At 41.9% G+C, this 20,584-nt stretch overlaps 1 protein-coding gene and 1 pseudogene across 1 annotated transcript in view; both read left to right on the top strand.

Moving 5' to 3' along the window:
• The window catches only part of LOC124555822 (outer dynein arm-docking complex subunit 3), a 314,791-nt gene that overhangs the window by 61,181 nt on the left and 233,026 nt on the right, over positions 1-20,584 (top strand). The window contains exons 3-5 of the mRNA XM_047129889.1: positions 13,189-13,341; positions 13,427-13,528; positions 13,603-13,788. Coding sequence (XP_046985845.1) covers positions 13,189-13,341; positions 13,427-13,528; positions 13,603-13,788 — 441 coding nt within the window. The remainder of the gene's footprint in view (positions 1-13,188; positions 13,342-13,426; positions 13,529-13,602; positions 13,789-20,584) is intronic.
• LOC124557261 lies at positions 317-434 on the top strand (annotated as a pseudogene).

Here is a 20,584-nt window from a genome sequence, read left to right as displayed (position 1 = left end):
AAAACTATTAAGAGCTAATTTTGGGTCAGAATGAAAAACTAATAATAAAGGACTAAATACAGTTGAAGTGGTTTATTAATAACCAAGATGACTACTGATGGCTGTGGTTTCCCTACCTACAAGATTGTCTACTGAGTATAGATTGGGGCAGATATCGATTCATTGCATGTGGTACGAGACAGAAAATCTTGTGAAGTAGTTCTGCACATGTTTTCAGAAAACGGACCTGAGCAGCTAGTTCGACAACCCATGCATACCGGCAATGCTTTAGACCTCATATCTACAAACTATAGTGACAGGAATTAGTGATCATAGGGGCAACGGCCTTGCCGCAGTGGATACACCGGTTCCCATCAGATCACCGAAATTAAGCGCTGTCGGGCGTGGCCGACACTTGGATGGGTGACCATCTGGGCCGCCTCGCGCTGCTGCCATTTTTCGGGGTGCACTCAGCCTCGTGATGCCAATTAAGGAGCTACTCGACCGAATAGCAGCGGCTTCGGTCAAAGAAAACCATCATAACGACTGGGAGAACGGTGTGCTGACCACACACCCCTCCTATCCGCATCTTCAGCTGAGGATGACACGGCAGTTGGATGGTCCCGATGGGTCACTTGTGGCCTGAAGACGGAGTGCTATGCAATCATAGAGACGATAGTTACTAGATTTAATAAATCCATCAAGAAGGCTAGGGGAGTATTTATGCTGGAAAGAGCAAATAAGCAGTTGATAGCAACCTCATTAGGCAGTGCGTGGACATGATTTAGTTACAATTGGATGGACATAGAGGAATTATGGGAAAAAGTTTAAATGGGAGAAAAATGGGCCGAGTAAGTGGGTTAAGGACGGAAAAGCGCCGCGATGGTTTTGCAACAAAATTCAGAAACGCCTGAGGAAAGACTTTGTTGCACTCTCGGATCTAAAAAGAATGTGGAAATGTCGACAAGTAAAAGTTGCTAGAAATACATGCGTATATGAAGAGTTTGATGAGTGAAGCATACAACTTCCACCGTCATATCATAGCGAAGGAACTTACTCAGAACACGAGAAAGTTCTGCTCCTATGTAAAATCACTGAGTCGAATGTTTCTATCCAGTCACTCGTGTACCAGTCTGCCGTGGCAACTGAAAGTAACAAAATGAAATCTGAAGTTTCAAATTTCGCGTTTATAAAAACCGTTCACCTACGAAGATCATACAGGTATACCATCGTTTGATCATCGACAAACTCCGGAAAGAAGGACATAGAAATAGGCATCCCAGGCGTCGAGAAGCAACTGACAGAGTTGAGTGACCAGGGTCGGAGGGAACCCCAGTTCAGGTTTACGATGCGCCGAGGAGCCGGAAAAATCTGTAACTGGTATTTTCTCTGGATTTGGACTACGCTATCGCCATTCACTAGATGCCCCAAGTTTTTTATTTCTTGGGCGGTGAAGTGGCATTGGCCCGTACCTAGCTCACGCTTATCGCTGATCTCTCGCCCAGCGCAAGGTCCCAAGCAGCTGGTAAGATGCGCAGGCGACGCTTGTATATATGAAGCGTAAGAGAATGAACCTGCATACCCATATCCTTAACACCGTTGTGTTGCAAAATTCTTGACATATTCTAAGTTCGGATATAATTAATTTCCTTGAGACAGATAAGCTTCTGTTCACAAATCAGCATGGACCCACGGGGAACCTCATAATTGCATTCCCCTCAGATTTACTGGGAAGAGAGCGCAGTGGACAGCACGTCAAAAACTGAATACAGATCGAGCATGAAAACAGGAAGAAGGTGTAGTGGAATGTGAAAATAAAGCAAAATAGAAACAGTGAATGGTCCAAGCTTAACAAGTGCAACATTAAGTGAAAAACAAAACAAACGACGGTGTCGTGCTTATGTGGTCACGGTGTTGGACTGTGAAGCGAGTGAGACGTGTTCAAATCTTTTTTAAGTTACGCCAGTTGGGCTGTTGCTCCAGTCATCTTCAAACGTTTGATGCACAACGTACTTCGAGACCTTAAATGGACGACGTGTTTTTGCAATCTCGATGATATTGTCACTTGCTCTTTCAAAAACAGTTGAAGAACATCTAAGCCACCTAACAGCTGAGATGAAGTGTGTTCAGACTGCTGGCTTCTGCCTAGCTTCGAAAATGTGCCACTTCACCGCCCAAGAAATAAAAAACTTGGGGCATCTAGTGAATGGCGATAGCGTAGTCCAAATCCAGAGAAAATACCAGTTACAGATTTTTCCGACTCCTCGGCACATCCATGATATGAGAAGTTTCTTCGGAATGTGCACATACTACTGGCGATTCATGATGGACTTCTGTAACAAGAACACCACTTGCCAGAACTACTGCAGGGAGATGTCAAACTTTCCTGAAACGAGGTACAAGAAAGATCTTTCTTTGTCCGTAAGGAGGCGCTAACATCTTCTCTATTCCAAGCATTGTATGACAATAATGTGTCCCCCTGGTAGCTGAATGGTCAGCGCGATGGAATGTCATACCTAACGGCCCGGGTTCGATTCCCGGCTGGGTCGGAGATTTTCTCCGCTCAAGAACTGGGTGCTGTATTGTCCTTATCATCATCATTTCTTCCCAATCGACACGCAAGTCGCCGAAGTGGCGTCAACTCGACAGACTTGCACCAGGCGAACGGTCTGCCCGCCAGGAGGCCCTAGCCACACGGCATCATCACCATGACAATAATGCCGAGACAGAATTTCGCACCAATGCTAGCGGTTATGAGGTAGGTGCAGTTCTAGTGCAAATTCAGGGAAGTGTTGAAAAGGTTATAGGATATGTGTCCAGCATACTCTCCAAGTCCGAGATAAACTACTCCACTACCATGAAAGAGTTCTGTAGTTGTTTGGTATGCATTTATTTGGCAAACCATTCACTGTTGTAACGGATCACCATTGTCTATGTCGGCTGACTAGCCTGAGGGGTCTGTCGAGTCAACTGCCAAGAGGCTTGAGGCACTGAGGCTTCAGAAGTACGATGTCACAGTGGTATATAAAAGTGGAAGCAAACCCAAGGACGCTTACAATCTTTCAAGGAATCCTTTAGCAGAACACAGCAGCGTGGATGAAATCTCAGTTTTCTGCTTAAATGACATTGCTGCTGAGCATAAGGAAGATCCAGCACTGTTGATAGCCACAGAATCCTTGAAGAAGGAGGAACCGATCAAAGGAGAATTTCAATTAATAATTGGAGCATTGTATAAGAGGAATTACGATCTAGTAGGGTGTAAATGGTTGCTCTTCATCCCAAGTCATCTACAGACAGCGCCCCTGAGTATTACTGGTACGCTGCAATGTCTAGTTAGCTGGGATTTGTGAAGATGTAGGCAGAAACAGACACAGGTATCACTGGCCAGGTACCTACTGATCCATTATACACTATGTGAGCCACTGTAATGAACGCCAAAGATGGAAGCACGTACTGCTGTTACCTACGGGGAATCTGGTTACAATCCTGCCTGCAGCAGAACTAGAATCGACCTCTTGGGGGTGTTCCCAAAGTTGACAAGTGGGAATGGATGGATAATAGTCTCCACTAACTTTCTCACCTGCTATGCTGTCACCAAAGCTGTGCCGCCTGTTGGACCTCTGGAAATTATAATGTTTCTTGTAGAATATATCACTTTGAAGCATGGAGCACACTGTGTGATGATCTCTGTTCATGGATAAGTTTTCCATTCTAGACTTGTATCAGAGGTGATTTCACGTTGTGATGTCACTCCCAGGATAACTGCTTGCCACACACAGACGAATAGCCTAAGAGAACAATTTAATAAGACGTTGACAGATATTCTGTCTCTATACATTGATGTTGGACTGAGATGTTGGGAAAAAAATTTTCCATTGTGACATTTGCATGCAACACCGTGCAGCAGGATACCATTCTTTCTACTCCACGGTCGCGAGGCAAAAACAACAGTGGATACGCTGTTCCCGTTTCAACCAGACGATACTCAGGACGACTACGTAAAACACCTCATCACCAGGACCAAAGAAGCAAGGTAGCCGACTCGCCTACGTACCCCCTGGATGCCTGGGAAACAGACCGTGAGCGTTGTAATGTCAAGCGCCAACCAGTGAGATACAGTCCAGGAGTTTGGTATGGATTTTTATGCCTGTGCAGAAAGTGGGACTCTCAGAAAATATACTGAAGCGCTACTTTGTGCTGTAACGTATCCTTTGTCGCTTGTCAGACGTTGTATATGAAGTGGAGGATTAATACTATTCATCAAGAACATAGAAGTGCAGAGATGTCGTCCAGGTCCTCCGTATGAAACCCTACTACAGTCTATAGATGCAGATTGACAATGGGAGGTTCAAGGATACTGAAGACCCACTTCACGATCATGAAACTTGGACGAAAGGGGCTTCCTCTTACATACTCGTCACAGCGAAGAGGCTGAAACAACATGACCAGAATATGGGGATCTATCAGTGCCGTCATGTAGAGGACAACTGACAAGATCTTGTTCAAGGCTGGTGTCATCCAGGAGAGGGAGCAGCGCCGCGAGTCATGGCGTATGCAAGCTGGTGCAGCAGTAACCGTCACTGGCAGGCCAGCAAATATTACTAACGGCAATCCTTTGTTATTTAGTATTTATCAGGTCTGGAAGGTTCTTGAAACAGCTTATGTTTTTGATGTTTGTATATTCTGGGATATTCGATGTGTGTATAAATGCCACCATTCTGGAATATTCTAAGTGTGTATAAATATCTGTACTCTCTGTCCAGGTGGTCATATCCGTTCTGGCTGTACTTTGGTGTTCATAATAAACATGCATTCAGGGATAAGTGTCTTTCACTGACAACCTGCTTTCGGATATGGACCTGAGTGTGGTTACGATGTGACAATATGTAATGTTTGTTTTCTGAAGAAATTATATTGTAATTGTAATGACCCTTTGTATCTCACCGTATATTTCTCATAATGTATACATGTATTTGTGTATGAAAGCAAAACGACATCAGTTCCATGTATATGCTTAAAGGCGGTCAATAAATAAATAAAAATGTAAAATAAAAATTTGATGTAAAGGCAGTAGCCACAGGGAATCAGTTGAGAGCCTCAGTGAGTCGTGACTAGGAAATTATATTTTGTGATTTGTTAAAATTATGGTAGGAAGAGTGTAAGAGTCTGTGTTGTCTCTTAGTCTCTACTCACAAATCTACTGTTACGTCTTGTAGTTTCTCGTGGCCGCTGTAGCTGCTCTTAATCCTACAATATGAGAACAGCAGTTATGCTAAAGGCTGTCGCTCTGCCAGTGCCTTCTGGGCTGTACACTCTTGTTTTCTTCCTCGTATTAAATTCTCTTTCTCTAGATGGAGTTGCCAACGTTGCCCAAAATATTACATTCGATAAGTTTGTTTTTGACGTGTATTTCTGCATTTTCCATGTTGCTGTAGCAGTAGTAGCTTTTCCTCCTGTCCTTTCGATAGTCTTCATGACTTCTATTGTTTAATAGAAGAAATCACATAGTCATAATCTGTAAAGGGATCATCAACAAAACAGAGGTTATGAGTTAAACAATCTCTAAACCAAACGTAGAAGTAGCTGACACTGCAGTAGCTTGCCTATATAACTGCAAAACTCTGTTTAGAGATTTAGAGAAATTATAGTGCACAGTATATCAAAACAAACCATTTTAGAAAAGAAAAGATGAGTAACAAATTGCTAGTTACTTCTGTAGTTACCGAATATCAAGTGAGGGCCAAAGTAGCTAAGACAATCAGCTCGTATTTGGGAGGACTAGAATTCAACTACTCGTTACCCGTTCTGATTGAATTTTTCTGTCATTTCCCTACATCACTTAAGGAAAATTGCAGGATGATTTCTTCAGTAAGGCCACGTAAATTTCTTTTCCCGATTCCTGCCCAAGTGAACTAATCTATACTCCTCAAACCACAGTGAAGTACATGGCAGTGGGTACTCCCCATTTTATCATAGCCAATGCTCTGTATTTTATAACACCAATTTCGGTTATACCTCTGCTCCTCTACTTTCTAGTCATTCAAATACAGAGTGACAGTAATTGAACTATATGAAATAGAATTGTCATAACTTCTGAACAGTTTGCGCTAGGACGTTCAAACTGCACGGTTGGCCGCGGAGTATGATGGGAATTAGTATGCGCTGTATGTTTTGGTTTAGCGACCAAGCCCCCTTTCATTTGGATGGCTTCGTCAACAAGCAAAATTGGCGCGTTTGGGGGACTGAGAATCTGCATTTCGCTACTGAGAAGGGTCTTAACCCTCAACGGGTGACAGTGTGGTGTGCAGTGTCTAGTCACGGAATAATCGGTGCGATATTCCTTGATGGCACGGTGACTACTGAACGGTATGTGAAACTTTTGGAAGATGATTTCATCCCCATTATCCAAAGTGACCCTGATTTCGATAAGGTGCGGTTCATCCAAAACGCAGCTTGACCACATCGAAGCAGGAGAGTATTCGACGTCCTGGTAGAACACTTTGGGGATGGAATTCTGGCTCTAGGGCACCCAGAGGTCACTTGCATGGGCCTCGATTGGCAGCCATATCATCCGGATGTGAATACATGCGATTCTTTTTGTGGGGCTACATTAAAGACAAGGTGTACAGCAAAACCATTGCTGAGCTGAAAAAAAGCCATTCAGGAGGTCATTGACAGCATCGATTTTCCGACACGTCAGCGGGTCATGCGGAATATCGCTATTCGCCTGCGCGACGTCATCACCAATGGCGGCAGGCAAATCGAACATGTCATAACCTAAATCCGAATATCTGTAGTGACGTTTACATGTTGAATAAAGTGTGTGGACGCAGTAGTTTGTAACGAATTTACGTTTTTTTTTCACATGGTTCAATAATTGTCACCCTGTATCTGTGTGTTACAAGAAAAGTATATAATTACATACATGACGAGATCTTTTGTTGTTAATACAATTCTGTCACGAAAACCGTAGGACATTTCATGGGATTCTTGGTACGTGGATGACAATTTTGAAAGTCATAGCAATGAAGATCTAAGTAGCTCAAAGTACATAGAAAGTAGTCCATTGGAATAAGTCTGATTACCTGAGTGAGCATCTGATTGCTCTTCTCCTTTGATTCATTGCTTTGCAAACACTCCTCCTATATGATCTCAGAAAAAGTTATTAGACTACGCAGAAGCAACATTATTCCAGCAGCATTATTCTAGCAGATCTTTGGTGTGACGTCATAAGCGAGTGACTGCGTGTGAGATCGCTCTCTAAGTTTTCATATATTTTTAGGTTTCAGATACATATTTTAACGGTTTTTGTGATGATATTTACTATATAAGTGACTTATTAGTGGTTTCTTCATCACTCCGCCTTTCTTGTGTTGTGACCTGATATTCGTGAGTGTTTCGCATCGAGCAACTTAACCTCTTACCTGTGTTTACATTCCGCGCTGACCAGGTGCAGCTGTAGTGGCGCATCGAAAGCTAAGTACTAATTAATTGTTTGTGTATAGTGGTTTATTTAGGAACTTTAGTAGTCTTCAACCGGTGTTCTTGGTGTTTTCTGGTGAAATAATTTCAAAAGAACCTTTTGGGAACTGTTTTCAGCTTCGTTACTGTGTCATTAGACATTTTATTCTCTTTCTGTATTAGTCTTTTGTTATATTCACATTTGTTGTTCATTAATACTGTTAATAATAGTAGTTACTTCCCTTGTAGAGTAAGTTTGTGATCATTGTAGTCAGGTTTTTAACATCTTCTTATTGTCGTAACGGAACTTAGAAAAAGTAAAATTTTACCATGAGTGAGAAGTGTGGGCTTTGCCGTAGGTTCGTGAGTAGTGGATTGCGGTGTGAGACTTGTTCGAAGTATTTTCACTGGGGGGAATGCAGTGGGGAAGCCAGTGGGCATTCTGGTGAGATCCTCTCCTGGAACTGCAGGTTATGTAGCAAGAGTAAGTTGATAGAGGAGCAGGAGCGTAAGATCTGTGCCCTTCAGGTGCAGTTGAAAAACGCACAGGAGGAGCTAGATAGGATCAGGAGGGAGAAGGGGGTTGGGGATGGGAGCTGGCTGTTGGCAAGAGATCTGCTAGGAGAAGAAGATTTTCAGATAGTTTTACTATTGGTGTTTACAATAGATATGACCAACTGTCAAAGTCTAGTGGAGAGGAATCTCTAGTAGCTGTAGATGTAGGAAGTATGCAGCAGACCTCAGTAGTTACTGTGCCTAGAACAGTTGCAAAGTCGAAGAGGAAGAAGAAGGTTCTGCTGTTAGGTAGTTCTCATGGCAGAGGTGTAGGCCAGCAGTTGCAGGAAGTGTTGGGGAGTGAGTACCAGGACACCAGCATTGTGAAGCCTAATGCAGGGTTGGCTCAGGTGACTGTTAATATAGGGGGGTTATGTAGGGATTTTACTAAAAAGGATCAGGTAGTGATTGTGGGTGGGGCTGGTAATAGTATTGATAGGGATGGGGAGTATAACATAGATGGTGACCTGGAAAAGATAGCCACTCAGACTGGCAACACGAATGTGCATTTCGTGGAATTGTTTCAGCGTCACGATCGGCCTCATCTTAATACAGCCGTCAGGCGTAATAACATGAGACTTCGGGGTGCGCTGATGAAAGAAAGCATGAGTCACATTTCAGTGGTGTCGGTGGAGTCTATCAGCAGGACGGGTTTTACTTATAGGTGACAGCATAGGTGGGGGTGGTGGGATCACTCATGGGAAAATTCCTGCAGTAGTGGGTGTTAGAGCCGCACCTTTTTTAGATTGAAGTCAGCTGATAGGTATTCCTGCTTAAGGGAAGTCTCTCTAACAAGGGAATCACTTTTGACAAAGCTTAGGTATCCGAGTAATGAGGGAATTAGTATATTTCATCAAAATATACAAGGTATTAGAGATAAAGTTAGTGAACTGCTTATGGATGTTGACTCTGAAATTATTGGTGTATCTGAACACCTCTTAAATAAGGAGATAATTCAGAGGGTTCCTTTACGAGAATACAGGTTGGCTGGCAGCTTTTCTAGGAGCTCTTTGCAGTGTGGGGGAGTAGCCATGTATGTGAAAAACAGTATCCCATTTGAGTCAATTGATGTTTCAAAGTACTGCACTGAAAAGGTTTTTGAATGTTGTGCAGGTGTGGTTAAATTTAATGGAGCTAAACTTCTAACTGTTGTTATTTATAGATTCCCAGACTCCGATTTCACAATATTTTTGCTAAAGCTAGAGGAGGTTCTTGGTTCACTTTATAGGAAATACAAAAAGTTAGTTATGTGTGGTGACTTCTCCTTAATTTGGTCCCACGGAACAATAAATAAATAAATAATACGGTGATACAAATGGAAATTATGGTCACAAATGTACAGGAAAAATTAGTTAATTAATTTGATTTAGCTTTTTATGAACCAAGTGAAGGCTTTAGTACCCTGAACTACTCCGTTTTTAAATGTTTCTTTACACTCGAAAATCCAAGGGCATTGTGCAAATTTAATTCTCGCACCACTGCAAAGATGAGTGCTCTAGATATTAGAGTCAGTGATGTTGAGAAAGAACCAAAGCCATTAAATTGAACAACCTTCAGGAACCGGTGGAATCCCTACCAGTTTCTATGCTGAATTTACTGCTGAGTTAGCCCGTATTTTAACTATAATCTATCATAGATTTCTTGAACAAAAGGCCGTGCCCAGTAGTTGGTAGAAAGCACAGGTGACACCAGTCTACAAGAGACCTGCTTCACGCCCACCAGCACGGATTCCAAATACATTGATCATGTGAAACCCAAATTGCACTTTACTCCCATGATGTATTGAAAGCAAGGCGAGGTTAAGTTGCTGCAGTATTTCTCGATTCCCGAAAAGCGTTGGACTCAATATCACGTCTATGCTTATTATCCCATGTAGGATCGTATTGGGTATCAAACAACATTTGTGACTGGATTGAGGTTTTTTTAGCAGGAAGGTAGTGAGTCATCAGCAGATGAAAAAGTGACTTTGGGTGTGCGCGCCATGGAAGTATGTTGGAACCCTTGCTGTTCATTTTGTATATTAGCCCTTCCTGACGTAAATTTTTTCTGGAGGAAGGAAAATTTTTCTTTAAGTGGTAATGCTCTTTTGTGATTTTTTAATGATTTTAGATTCAAGATTGATACAAAAATACGTACCCGTTTTCAAAACATACTTTGTACACTTGGATTCATTTTATGGGTTAAAATAACTAATTACGAATTATTCTCTGTTGTAATAAATAACATATGATCAGTCATTAATTTCCATGCAAAATTTAAATATTCAATTATTCAGTGGAATACAGTGAACCAACCTCATCCATGTATTCTGGCAGTCACGACCTGCTGCGCACTGCTATATTGCCTTGTTGATATTTTCATAGTGATGCCCAACAGTTGGCAGCACTTGCGCATGATGAAAAGGTTGAATATTCACAAATGTGTACCTCAAGTTTCCAGTGGGAAAAATACTTCTGCTGCAACTAAGACACAATAAAAGTTAAAGTTCACAATTATAGCCAGAGGGTCTGAAAGGATTAATGACCTTGAGGGCATATCTATAATAACAAGTTGATCCATAATGAAGTGCTGTGAGAGAGGATGCACAAATATTCAATCAGATCTTGATAACGTATCAAAGTGGTGCAAAGATTTGTAACTCACTTTAAATGTTCAGAAATATAAAATTGTGCATTTCACAAAAGAAAAAAAAAAATGTAATATCCTGTGACAATACATCAGTAGGTTACAGTTGGAATCTATCAACCCATACAAATACTTGGATGTAACACTTTGTAGGGATTTGAAATGGAATGATCACGATGGCTCAGTAGCGGATACAGCAGGTGGCAGACTTCGGTCTATTGGTAGAACACTAGCGAAATGTAATCAGTCTACAAAGGAGGTTGCTTACAAATCACTCCTGTGACCTGTCCTAGGATATTGCTAAAGTGTGTGGGACCACCACCATATAGGACTAACAGGGGATACTGAACGTATACAGAGAAGGGAAGCGTCAATGGTCACAGATTTGTTTGACCCTTGGGACAGGGTGACAAAGATGCTGAAGAAACTGAACTGGCAGACTCCTGAAGATAGGAGTAAACTATCGTTGGGAAGCCTACTTACAAAGTTTCAAGAACTGGCTTTAAATGATGACTCTAGGAATATAATATAACCCCTAATATTGCTAATGAACTCAGTGTATCTGTGGACAATATGCACGTTTCTTGTCATGAGCGACCATACTACCATACTATGAGACTTGTTCATACTGGAGGTCAAGGCATGAAAAAGGTCGCAAAATCAGAAGACTGAACCTGTCCCACGCACTTGATACTGTTTCATGATAACTGTCATTCCTATGCCACGTAGTTATAGAGACGGATCAGGTAACAACAAAAACAAAGCAAGCGTGCATGGTATGAAATACACATCATCGTTCCCACCATCCAAGAAATTGAAACCAGCTCCATCGACGAAAAATCTCATGAACGTATCCTTTTGAGTCCACGAGGATATGCTGTTTGATTTTCTGACCAAAGGAATATCTGTGGATTTTCTTATTTTGACCCTCTCTTATGGGAGCCATTTCATAAAAATTGCCCGAGACCTTCTTTCAATAGGTAGCATGTACAGGATGACAATTAGTGAGCTATATGAAATAAAATCGTCATAACTTCTGTACGGTTTGCGTTAGGGCGTTCAAACTGCACAGTTGGCCATGGGGCATGATGAGAACTGTATGGTTTGGTTTGGTGACGAACCCCACTTTCATTTGGATGGGTTTGTCAATAAGCACAACTGGCGCATATGGGAGCCTGAGAATCCGCATTTCGCGATCGAAAAGCCTCTTCGCCCTCGACAGGTGATTCTACGGAGTGTAATGTTCAATCAAAGAATAATCACTGAGATGGCACAGTGACTACCGGACAGTACGTGAAGGTTTTGGAAGATGATTTCATCCTCATTATCCAAAGTGACCCTGATTTCGACAAGATGTGATTCGTGCAAGACGCAGCTCGACCCCATCGAAATAGGAGAGTATTTGACGTCCTTTAGGAGCACTTTGGGGACCAGATTCTGGCTTTGGGGCACCCAGAGGACACTGGCATGGGCCTCAATTGGCCGCCATATTCTCTGGATCTGAACACATGCGGCCCCTTTTTGTGGGGCTATATTAAAGATAAGGTGTACAGCGATAACCCCAAAACTGCTGCTGAGCTGAAAAAAGCCATTCAGGAGGTCATCGACAACATCGATGTTCCGACACTTCAGTGGGTAATGCAGGATTTCGCTATTCGTCTGCGTCACGTCATCATCAATGACGGCAGGCATATGGAGCATGTTATAACCTATAACCTGAATCTGAATATCTATAGTGACGTTTTCATGTTGGATAAAGTGTGTGCACGCCGTAGTCCGTAACTAATTTACGTTTTTTTGATATAGTTTAATAATTGTCACCCTGTAGCTGTATGATAATATGAAAATACATCAGACCAACACCGCACATCAATAGTTGCGGTGCTAGGGTTTTCCCTACCACATTCATTGAGAAACTAACATGCCTCTCTGGCTAAGATCTTGAGTACACTCTGGACTTCACATTATGTTCAACAATGACTACTTGCCAGAAGCAATAGTGCAGATATGAATGTGTTTATGATGCCGCCTCTCAGAACCAGCATGTGCGCCTTCCATTTACTACTGGCACCAGCTTAAATCCAATGTATTGGGTTATGATCCCAGCCTCCTACAGGCCCACATCACTTCAATGAGATGACAAGGTGTCGCTGTTGGAATGTCGTGTTTGTCTTCTTACTTCCAGTTGAGATCTTGTAGACAATGTTCCAAGATGGACCTGTGAGAGTGCAGCGAGAACCTGGCCATATCACACCACACACAATACGCATTTATACAAGGAGACACAAGTACTTTCTAAAGTATGTTTACTAACATTTTAAGTTATTAAAACACTACTTTTATTTAACAGCTACCTCTTCACTGATCCAAAAAAAAATATTGTGTTAGTTTGATGCAACTCAGTTAAATTCAGAAATAACTGAAAACAATGCCTGAGTGAGTGTTAATGATGGTCTCTGTATTACTTAATACAGATTTGTTTCTTAGCTTTTTGTTTGTGTTAATTTTTTACAATATTTAAATATACACAATATATTTTGTCACCATGAATGTCAAATTTGCTTTCAGTGTGATGAACTTCCTGTGAAGTCTAACTATAGAAATGCCAAGGGAGTGTACGTCTTAAGGAGAAAGAAGAATTATGAAGTTGCTGGAATACTTGATGACAGAATTTGCGGCCTGAAGAAGAAGCTGGACGTGCTACGACACCAATCGAGGGTGGTAAGTACGGTGTTTGCACCAGTTTAACCGGAACTCGTTACCTCGGTTTGATGTTAAATGTTTTCACGTTTCCGCTTTTTTGCAGGCACAAAGACGAATGAAAAAACTCGCAAGTGAGTATCAAGAGCTACTTCAGAGTGTTTTTTCTACGCAAAGAAAAGATTTGGGTGATAATTTGTCGTCAAAGGTGAGCAAATGGTGAAATGCTTTCGGAATAATAATCGCCGCAACGAGTTTCTCACTTACCTTGTGTTTCAACAGCAAGTATGCTCGCTAGAGAACCAGATACATCGTGTGGAGATGAACATGATGGAAGCAGAGCATGTGAAAAAGAAGTACCGTTCTATTCGAACGAGTCTCCTTGATGACAGCGTTGAGTTTGAGAGCACACTGAAAAGACTGGAAAACATGATACAAAAGCAACAAGCGGAAATAAATCATCTACAGGTTACTACTTTATAATTGAGACATTTAGTTAAGACTGTGAAAAAGACATTCCAACTTACTAAAATGGAAAAAGGTTACGGTTTTTCATTTTATTTCTTTATTAGCTCCAACTATGGCTGTTGCCATGTTGGTGAATGTACTGTTTGGTCACGGTAGCTTGACGATGTCGCTGGTGTTGCCAGAAGCGGAGAAAATCGGCACTACGTGAAGGTTATTCATTTGTCTCCGAGCGCTACCAACGTCTAGCTGCCCCTAGATGCGAACCATAGTAAACAATTCCATAAGCATTTGTGAGGTGCTTAGATTAGAACAAAAACTTACTCAAGCTTATTTCTTCAAGTCACTGGGGCAAGTTTATTTTAGGAACTCGCTGCAAGTAGATGTTACAAAAGAGCAGTTATTCTCAAAAACCAGAGCAATCGCCACTGTTGTTGCATTATTATTAATGAATAAAAATCGTGACGAAACACTAAAATAAAAAAAATCTGAAGAAAAGTTAGAGGAGCGCACATTGATGTTACCAAGAAACACTATTCAGTTAACTAAAATCAGAGGACCTCACTTAGATTAAGAACTTTGAGGATGTCGTATGCAAATTTCGAACGTCTCTTATCTATTGTATAATCAAGTATTCGATAATAGGAAACAAAAATGGGGTGCGGTATCTCGCCAAGAGACTACCTTTTAATTACACTTCGATTTTTGCTAGCAGTATTTACTACTTCTATCACAAATTTGACGCATATATGTTTACTGCCTACAGGAAAATTAAAGAGACCTTTGGAGAAAAGAGATCTACTTGCATGAAGATCAAGAGCTAAGATGGAAACCCAGTTCTAAGCAAAGAAGGGAAAGCAGAAAGGTGGAAGGAGTATATAGAGGGTGTATACAAGGGCGACGTTCTTGAGGATACTATTATGGAAATGGAAGAGGATGTAGATGAAGATGAAATGGGAGATATGATACTGCGTGAAGAGTTTGACAGAGCACTGAAAGACCTGAGTTGCAACAAAGCTCCGGGAGTAGACAACATTCCATTAGAACTACTGACAGCCTTGGGAGAGCCAGTCCTGACAAAACTCTACCATCTGGTGAGCAAGATGTATGAGACAGGCGAAATACCCTCAGACTTCAAGAAGAATATAATAATTCCAATCCCAAAGAAAGCAGGTGTTGACAGATGTGAAAATTACCGAACTATCAGTTTAATAGGTCACAGCTGCAAAATACTAAGGTGAATTCTTTACAGACGAATGAAAAAACTGGTAGAATCCAACCTCAGGGAAGATCAGATTCCGTAGAAATATTGGAACAGGTGAGACAATACTGACCTTACGACTTACCTTAGAAGAAAGATTAAGGAAAGGTAAACCTACGTTTCTAGCACTTGTAGACTTAGAGAAAGCTTTTGACAATGTTGACGGGAATACTCTCTTTCAAATTCTGAAGGTGGCAGGGGTAAAATACAGGGAGCGAAAGGCTATTTACAATTTGTACAGAAACCAGATGGTGGTTATAAGGGGCGTGAAAGGGAAGCAGTGCTTGGGAAGGGAGTGAGACAGGGTTGTAGCCTCTCCCCGATGTTATTCAATCTGTATATTGAGCAAGCAGTAAAGGAAACAAAAGAAAAATTCGGAGTAGGTATTAAAATCCATGGAGAAGAAATAAAAACTTTTGAGGTTCGCCAATGACATTGTAGTTATGTCAGAGACAGCAAAGGACTTGGAAGAGCAGTTGAACGGAATGGACAGTGTCTTGAAAGGAGGATATAAGATGAACATCAACAAAGAAGAAAAGAAATTTGTGGCACAACTTGACTAGAAGAAGGGATCGGTTGGTAGGACATGTTCCAAGGCATCGAGACTAAGCAGATTCAGAAGGATGTAGGTTGTAGTAAGTACTGGGAGATGAAGAAGCTTGCACAGGATAGAGTAGCATGGAGAGCTGCATCAAACCAGTCTTTGGACTGAAGACCACAACAACAAATACGTTTACAGTAACAAATAAAATATCAGCTAAAATTTAAAAACGTCTATACTGCCGTTCTACTTTGCCTTCTGGTGAAACAAATTGATTGGTAAACTCATATTCCACCCAGTTCTGTGACTGTATGGATAATGCGCCATACCGCAGCAGGAAGGTTAACAATAGTATGATTTCAGGATTACGATGTTAAACTGGTTGCAAGACGGGCAAATAAATTGCAACGACACTCTATGAGGAAGGTTGAATTGTTATCTCCAATAAAGGAAAACAAACCAGCCTTGAAAGTGTGAGTCGTGGATAAAATCGCTGAGAACAGAGGCCACAAAGGCCGCCTTACAGCTGCGATCTACATCCGAAAGAATTGGCATAGGCCAAAATAAAACACAGTTTCAGGGAGAATAATGTCGCTGGTGACATGTCGAAGGAAAGATTGCAGTGTCTTGTTAATACTGCTTTCCTTTCAATTAGTGCACAGGACTGGAAAGGTCACTGCAGGAAAGTGCAGCAGCTGCAGCAAGAGTATTGGACACGAGATAGAATAATGTTGGCGGCCAGCGATGAAGTTATCATCAATACCATGCCTTCAAGCGATGATGCTGATGATGATATTGAAACAAACGTAAATGACAGCGATTTTTAGTGAACATAATTTTGACAGTACCTTCAGGCACAATTACGAGGGTCGTTCAATAAGTAATGCCTCACATTTTTTTCTCAGAACGTATTTATTGTTAAGAGTCAGACAATATACATCAACATGTCGTGTCCATGTCCTATTTTTCTACGTAGTCTCCATCACGTTTTATGGCCTTACGGCAACGTTGTGGAAGAGCATGTACTCCCCGCTGGCAAAAGCTCTTGTCCTGTAGGCGTAGTAGCCTGGTTTCACTGCATAACTGAACCTCCCGTCATCTTCAAAGCGCGTTCGCTGTAGAGAATCTTTAACTGGCCCAAAGAGATGGAAGTCCGAATGACGCCATCACAATCCTAGAAGACTGTCACCATGACGTTTCTGGCAGAGGGGGTTGTCTTGAATTTCTTCTTTTGTGGTGAATGAGGATGATGTCACTCCATGGATTGCCTTTTTGTTTCTGGTGCAAAGTGGTGCACCCAGATTTCGTCCCCCGTAACGATCCGTGACCGGAAGGCCTCTCTGTCGGTCTCAAAACGCTACAGCAATTCAGATGAAATTGCCTTTCTTTGAATCTTGTGGTCCACTGTGAGCATTCGTGGAACCCATCGTGAGCACCTCTTTGAATATCCGAGAGTCTCGATCATTGCAGACGCACTTCCAAGCTGACCGACAACTGTAGAGCCAACTGTCGAGTTGTGATGCGCCGGTCGGCACGAATAATGGCATCCACACGATTCAGCATGTCTGGAGCAGTGGCTGTGACAGGACGTCCCGAGCGTGGCTGATCATGGAACTCTTTTTATGCATTTCCTGAGGCTGTAACTTTCTTTATCCATCGCCCAAATGTACTGCTATCAACTCCAGCCATACACTGCACACAAACGTTTATGGATGTCCACCACGGTTTCTTTTTCTGCGCACAAGAATTCAATAACAACACGCTGCTTGCAACGTGAGCCGTATGTAGATGCCAATTTGGCGCTGTACTACAGCTCTACTATCTGTCAGAATGGTTCGAAACAAGGACGTTTGTCTGTGTATATTAATGGCTTTTTTTTAAAATGTGGGTCATTACTTATGAACAATCCTCGTAATAGCACTTTGTGAACATACTGCTGTCTGCGTTTAATAAATGCAACAGATTCCAAATATCAGTTTTTTTCATTAGATTCATAGAGTCGTAAGTCGCACATTCATCTCCATTCATTTTTCATTGTTTTCGATACACAAATAATCCGTAAGTTACAGGTAAAACTTTCGGGCATGAATATGTCAACGAATTAGGTGTTTCCCGATCCCACACAGATGGTACTTAAGCGGCCAATAATTCCGCGAGTGCCGTCTGTGATTTCGTGTTAAGTACAAAACACGGGTAGCAGTCGACGCTGCCTTCCTCTTGCAGCTCCTCCCCCACCCCCATCTTTCCCCCTCAGCAGCCGTAATGCGGGGGCACGGCCGTTCCCTACAGCCATCGCGCCGATCGTCAACTTATTGTGAACAAACAGTAATATTAACATATCCCACAGTATGTCACAAAGGTACACTTCATATTGTTTTACAGTAATTTACATTTCAAACTACGCTTTATAACTTAGTTTTTTTGCATATTACTTGCATATACATTTAAGTGGTTATAATTTATCGTCAAATGTGAGAAAATGGTGGAATAGTTTCTGAATAATTATCGCTGAGACGAGTTACTCACCTAACCTGCGTGACAGAAAAGACACCTTTCAAATACGCACATTTCTGGAAAAGCGCGACGGCTCCTTGACGTTTGTTTCAATGCGTCTGCACTAATATCGTCCAAACTACCATGGGAATCAATAATTTGTGGGTAAGAGGTTAATAGACGAAGGATGGTGCACTGTAGCATGCAATAAATTGGAAATTCGAGTCACTTGGGGACTGTCCGGAAGCCCAAAGCAGTTAAAGCAACTGCTCATGAGAAGCAGTAAATCTGGGTTTGAGTCCTGATCTGGCACAAATATTCAAATTTCGCCATTGTATTACCACAATGCCATATGCGGCGGAGAGTCATGAATTCCCACCCGGCCCTTCACTTTCTTTCCCCACGCTCTATTTCATATAAAGTTACTATTATATTCACATTTATCTTTATTTTACTTGACATTTTCCCATTTGTCAACCAAATATTTAAATCTGTTGATGCTTTCTGGGAAAGGGGTGATAATATACCCTGGTAAATTATTCTAATATTTTACTCCTCTACCACCACCGTTATTGTTTCAGCACTAAATATTTACTTTATAATTGAGCCGTGTGATTCGATGAGCGATAATCCCGCCGCCGGTATGGGTCGCCACCTACTGGGCCGATGGGGAGAGAGAGGTAAGTGTCGAAACAAACTCAGCACAATAGACTATAGGGTGGTAGGACTGGACCAAAGTTACACATCAGGCAATCACCATCGACAGCTGAACCGAACATTTTATTTGGTACTTCTAAACAAGAGAACTTGACAAATAAAACCATCACATGTTTAAAACTACCACACATCTTTAAAATTTACCATTCGGGAGAAAATAAATACTTCAGTTTTAAACATTCATAAAAATGCGGCACTTGTGGCCTATCACACATTTACTGAAATGAGTTAAATTTTATATACTCTAAATTGTAATCAAGCTGAAGAACAATTTACTAAAATCTAACTAATGTACTCTTTCATTACGACATTGATCGTTATTATTAAAATAATATAGGAGTTCAGACAACAATCAGATACCATGGCACACAACAGGTTACTTAAACGTTAGGCACCACATAATTTAGCATATAAAATATAAAATTTCATGTGAGCAAACAAGCTCGTGAGATTCAACAACTACGCTCAGAAAACGAATGCCCGCCCACTCAGCTGTTTCCAACACAGGCTCGACATGTACCCCCAGATGGGAGCAGCAACGGTCATGAATGAGCACGAGAGAATCCCAGAATTAGTGGGTATCTACAACAGACTGACATCTGCCTTAAGTAACTAGAAACACAATAACTCATTACAACACATCAATTGTCTGCCCCGATAGCTGAGTGGTCAGCATGACGGATTGCTGTCCTATGGGCCCGGGTTCGATTCCCAGCTGGGTCGCCCAATGTGGTGTCGAATGTAATAAGACCTGCACCAAGGCGGCCAGACCTGCCCCATAAGGGGCCTCCCGGCCAATGATGCCAAACGCTCATTTCCATTTCCATCAGTAAATTTAAACATGAAATTAATTACAATATCGATCTACTGTCGTTGAAGGAATCCTAATACCACCATCAGTAAAATCCGTTTCAGGCTATTAAACATACAATAACAACAGGCCTCTCAATAACTGGCAAGAATTTAGGAAACTACTGATTTCAAAATTATACATGTGTCTGACAGACACACTATTAGTTCAAACAGAAATGTGACAGTAATGTTATTACAATTGAGAGATAAATATATCCAGGGAAATATTTTGTCTATATATATCAATAGCGACTGGCCATCTTAACTCCATGGTGTGATATAAATACAATAACCAGATGGTACTCAAACAAGGGCCAGCAAACTGATTTCAGTGGCGGTTAAACCCTGACAGTAGGGATCTACAACGGAATGTCTCAGCACTCCAGGTCCTCGTAAATGTTAATGATCACACCACATACACCTTAAAACATAACGTATTAAACCAATTAAAATCAACACATTGAAGGCCAGACTCAGTAGGAGTAGCGACAGCTGCCCAAGAACATACAGTCAACCGCACAGAATCCAGTAGTAGTTTCCGACCACAATTTACAGGACAAGCAAGGCCCTTACCCTCTTGCCTGCTAGACGATGCCAGCCGCCGCAGATCCCGATGTCCAGGTGACATGAAGCAAGCGGAAAACGCCAACGGCTTCCCAGTAACGTCTCTTTCCACGCCGGCAATATTCGCCACGATACCGTCACCCGGGCAACAGCCCCCTTTAGACGTGCCCTGCTTGCTGGCTGACACCAGACCTTAGCTGTCCGCCATAGTTCGCAAAACGCCGCTACTGCTCGGTATCCAAAAGCAAAATCACCCCCCTCTACCTCAGCTCTTCCTCCCATTCCCGATCGACCCAATAGGTGGCGCCAGCGCTCGCTCTGCGCACACCGCCGGAAAGATGACCCACACCGGCGTCGGAAATATCGCTGAT

The sequence above is a fragment of the Schistocerca americana genome, chromosome X, assembly GCF_021461395.2.
Source record: "Schistocerca americana isolate TAMUIC-IGC-003095 chromosome X, iqSchAmer2.1, whole genome shotgun sequence".
NCBI lineage: Eukaryota > Metazoa > Arthropoda > Insecta > Orthoptera > Acrididae > Schistocerca > Schistocerca americana.
The sequence above is the reverse complement of the archived record's forward strand: the minus strand, read 5'-3'. Positions and strand labels throughout refer to the sequence as shown.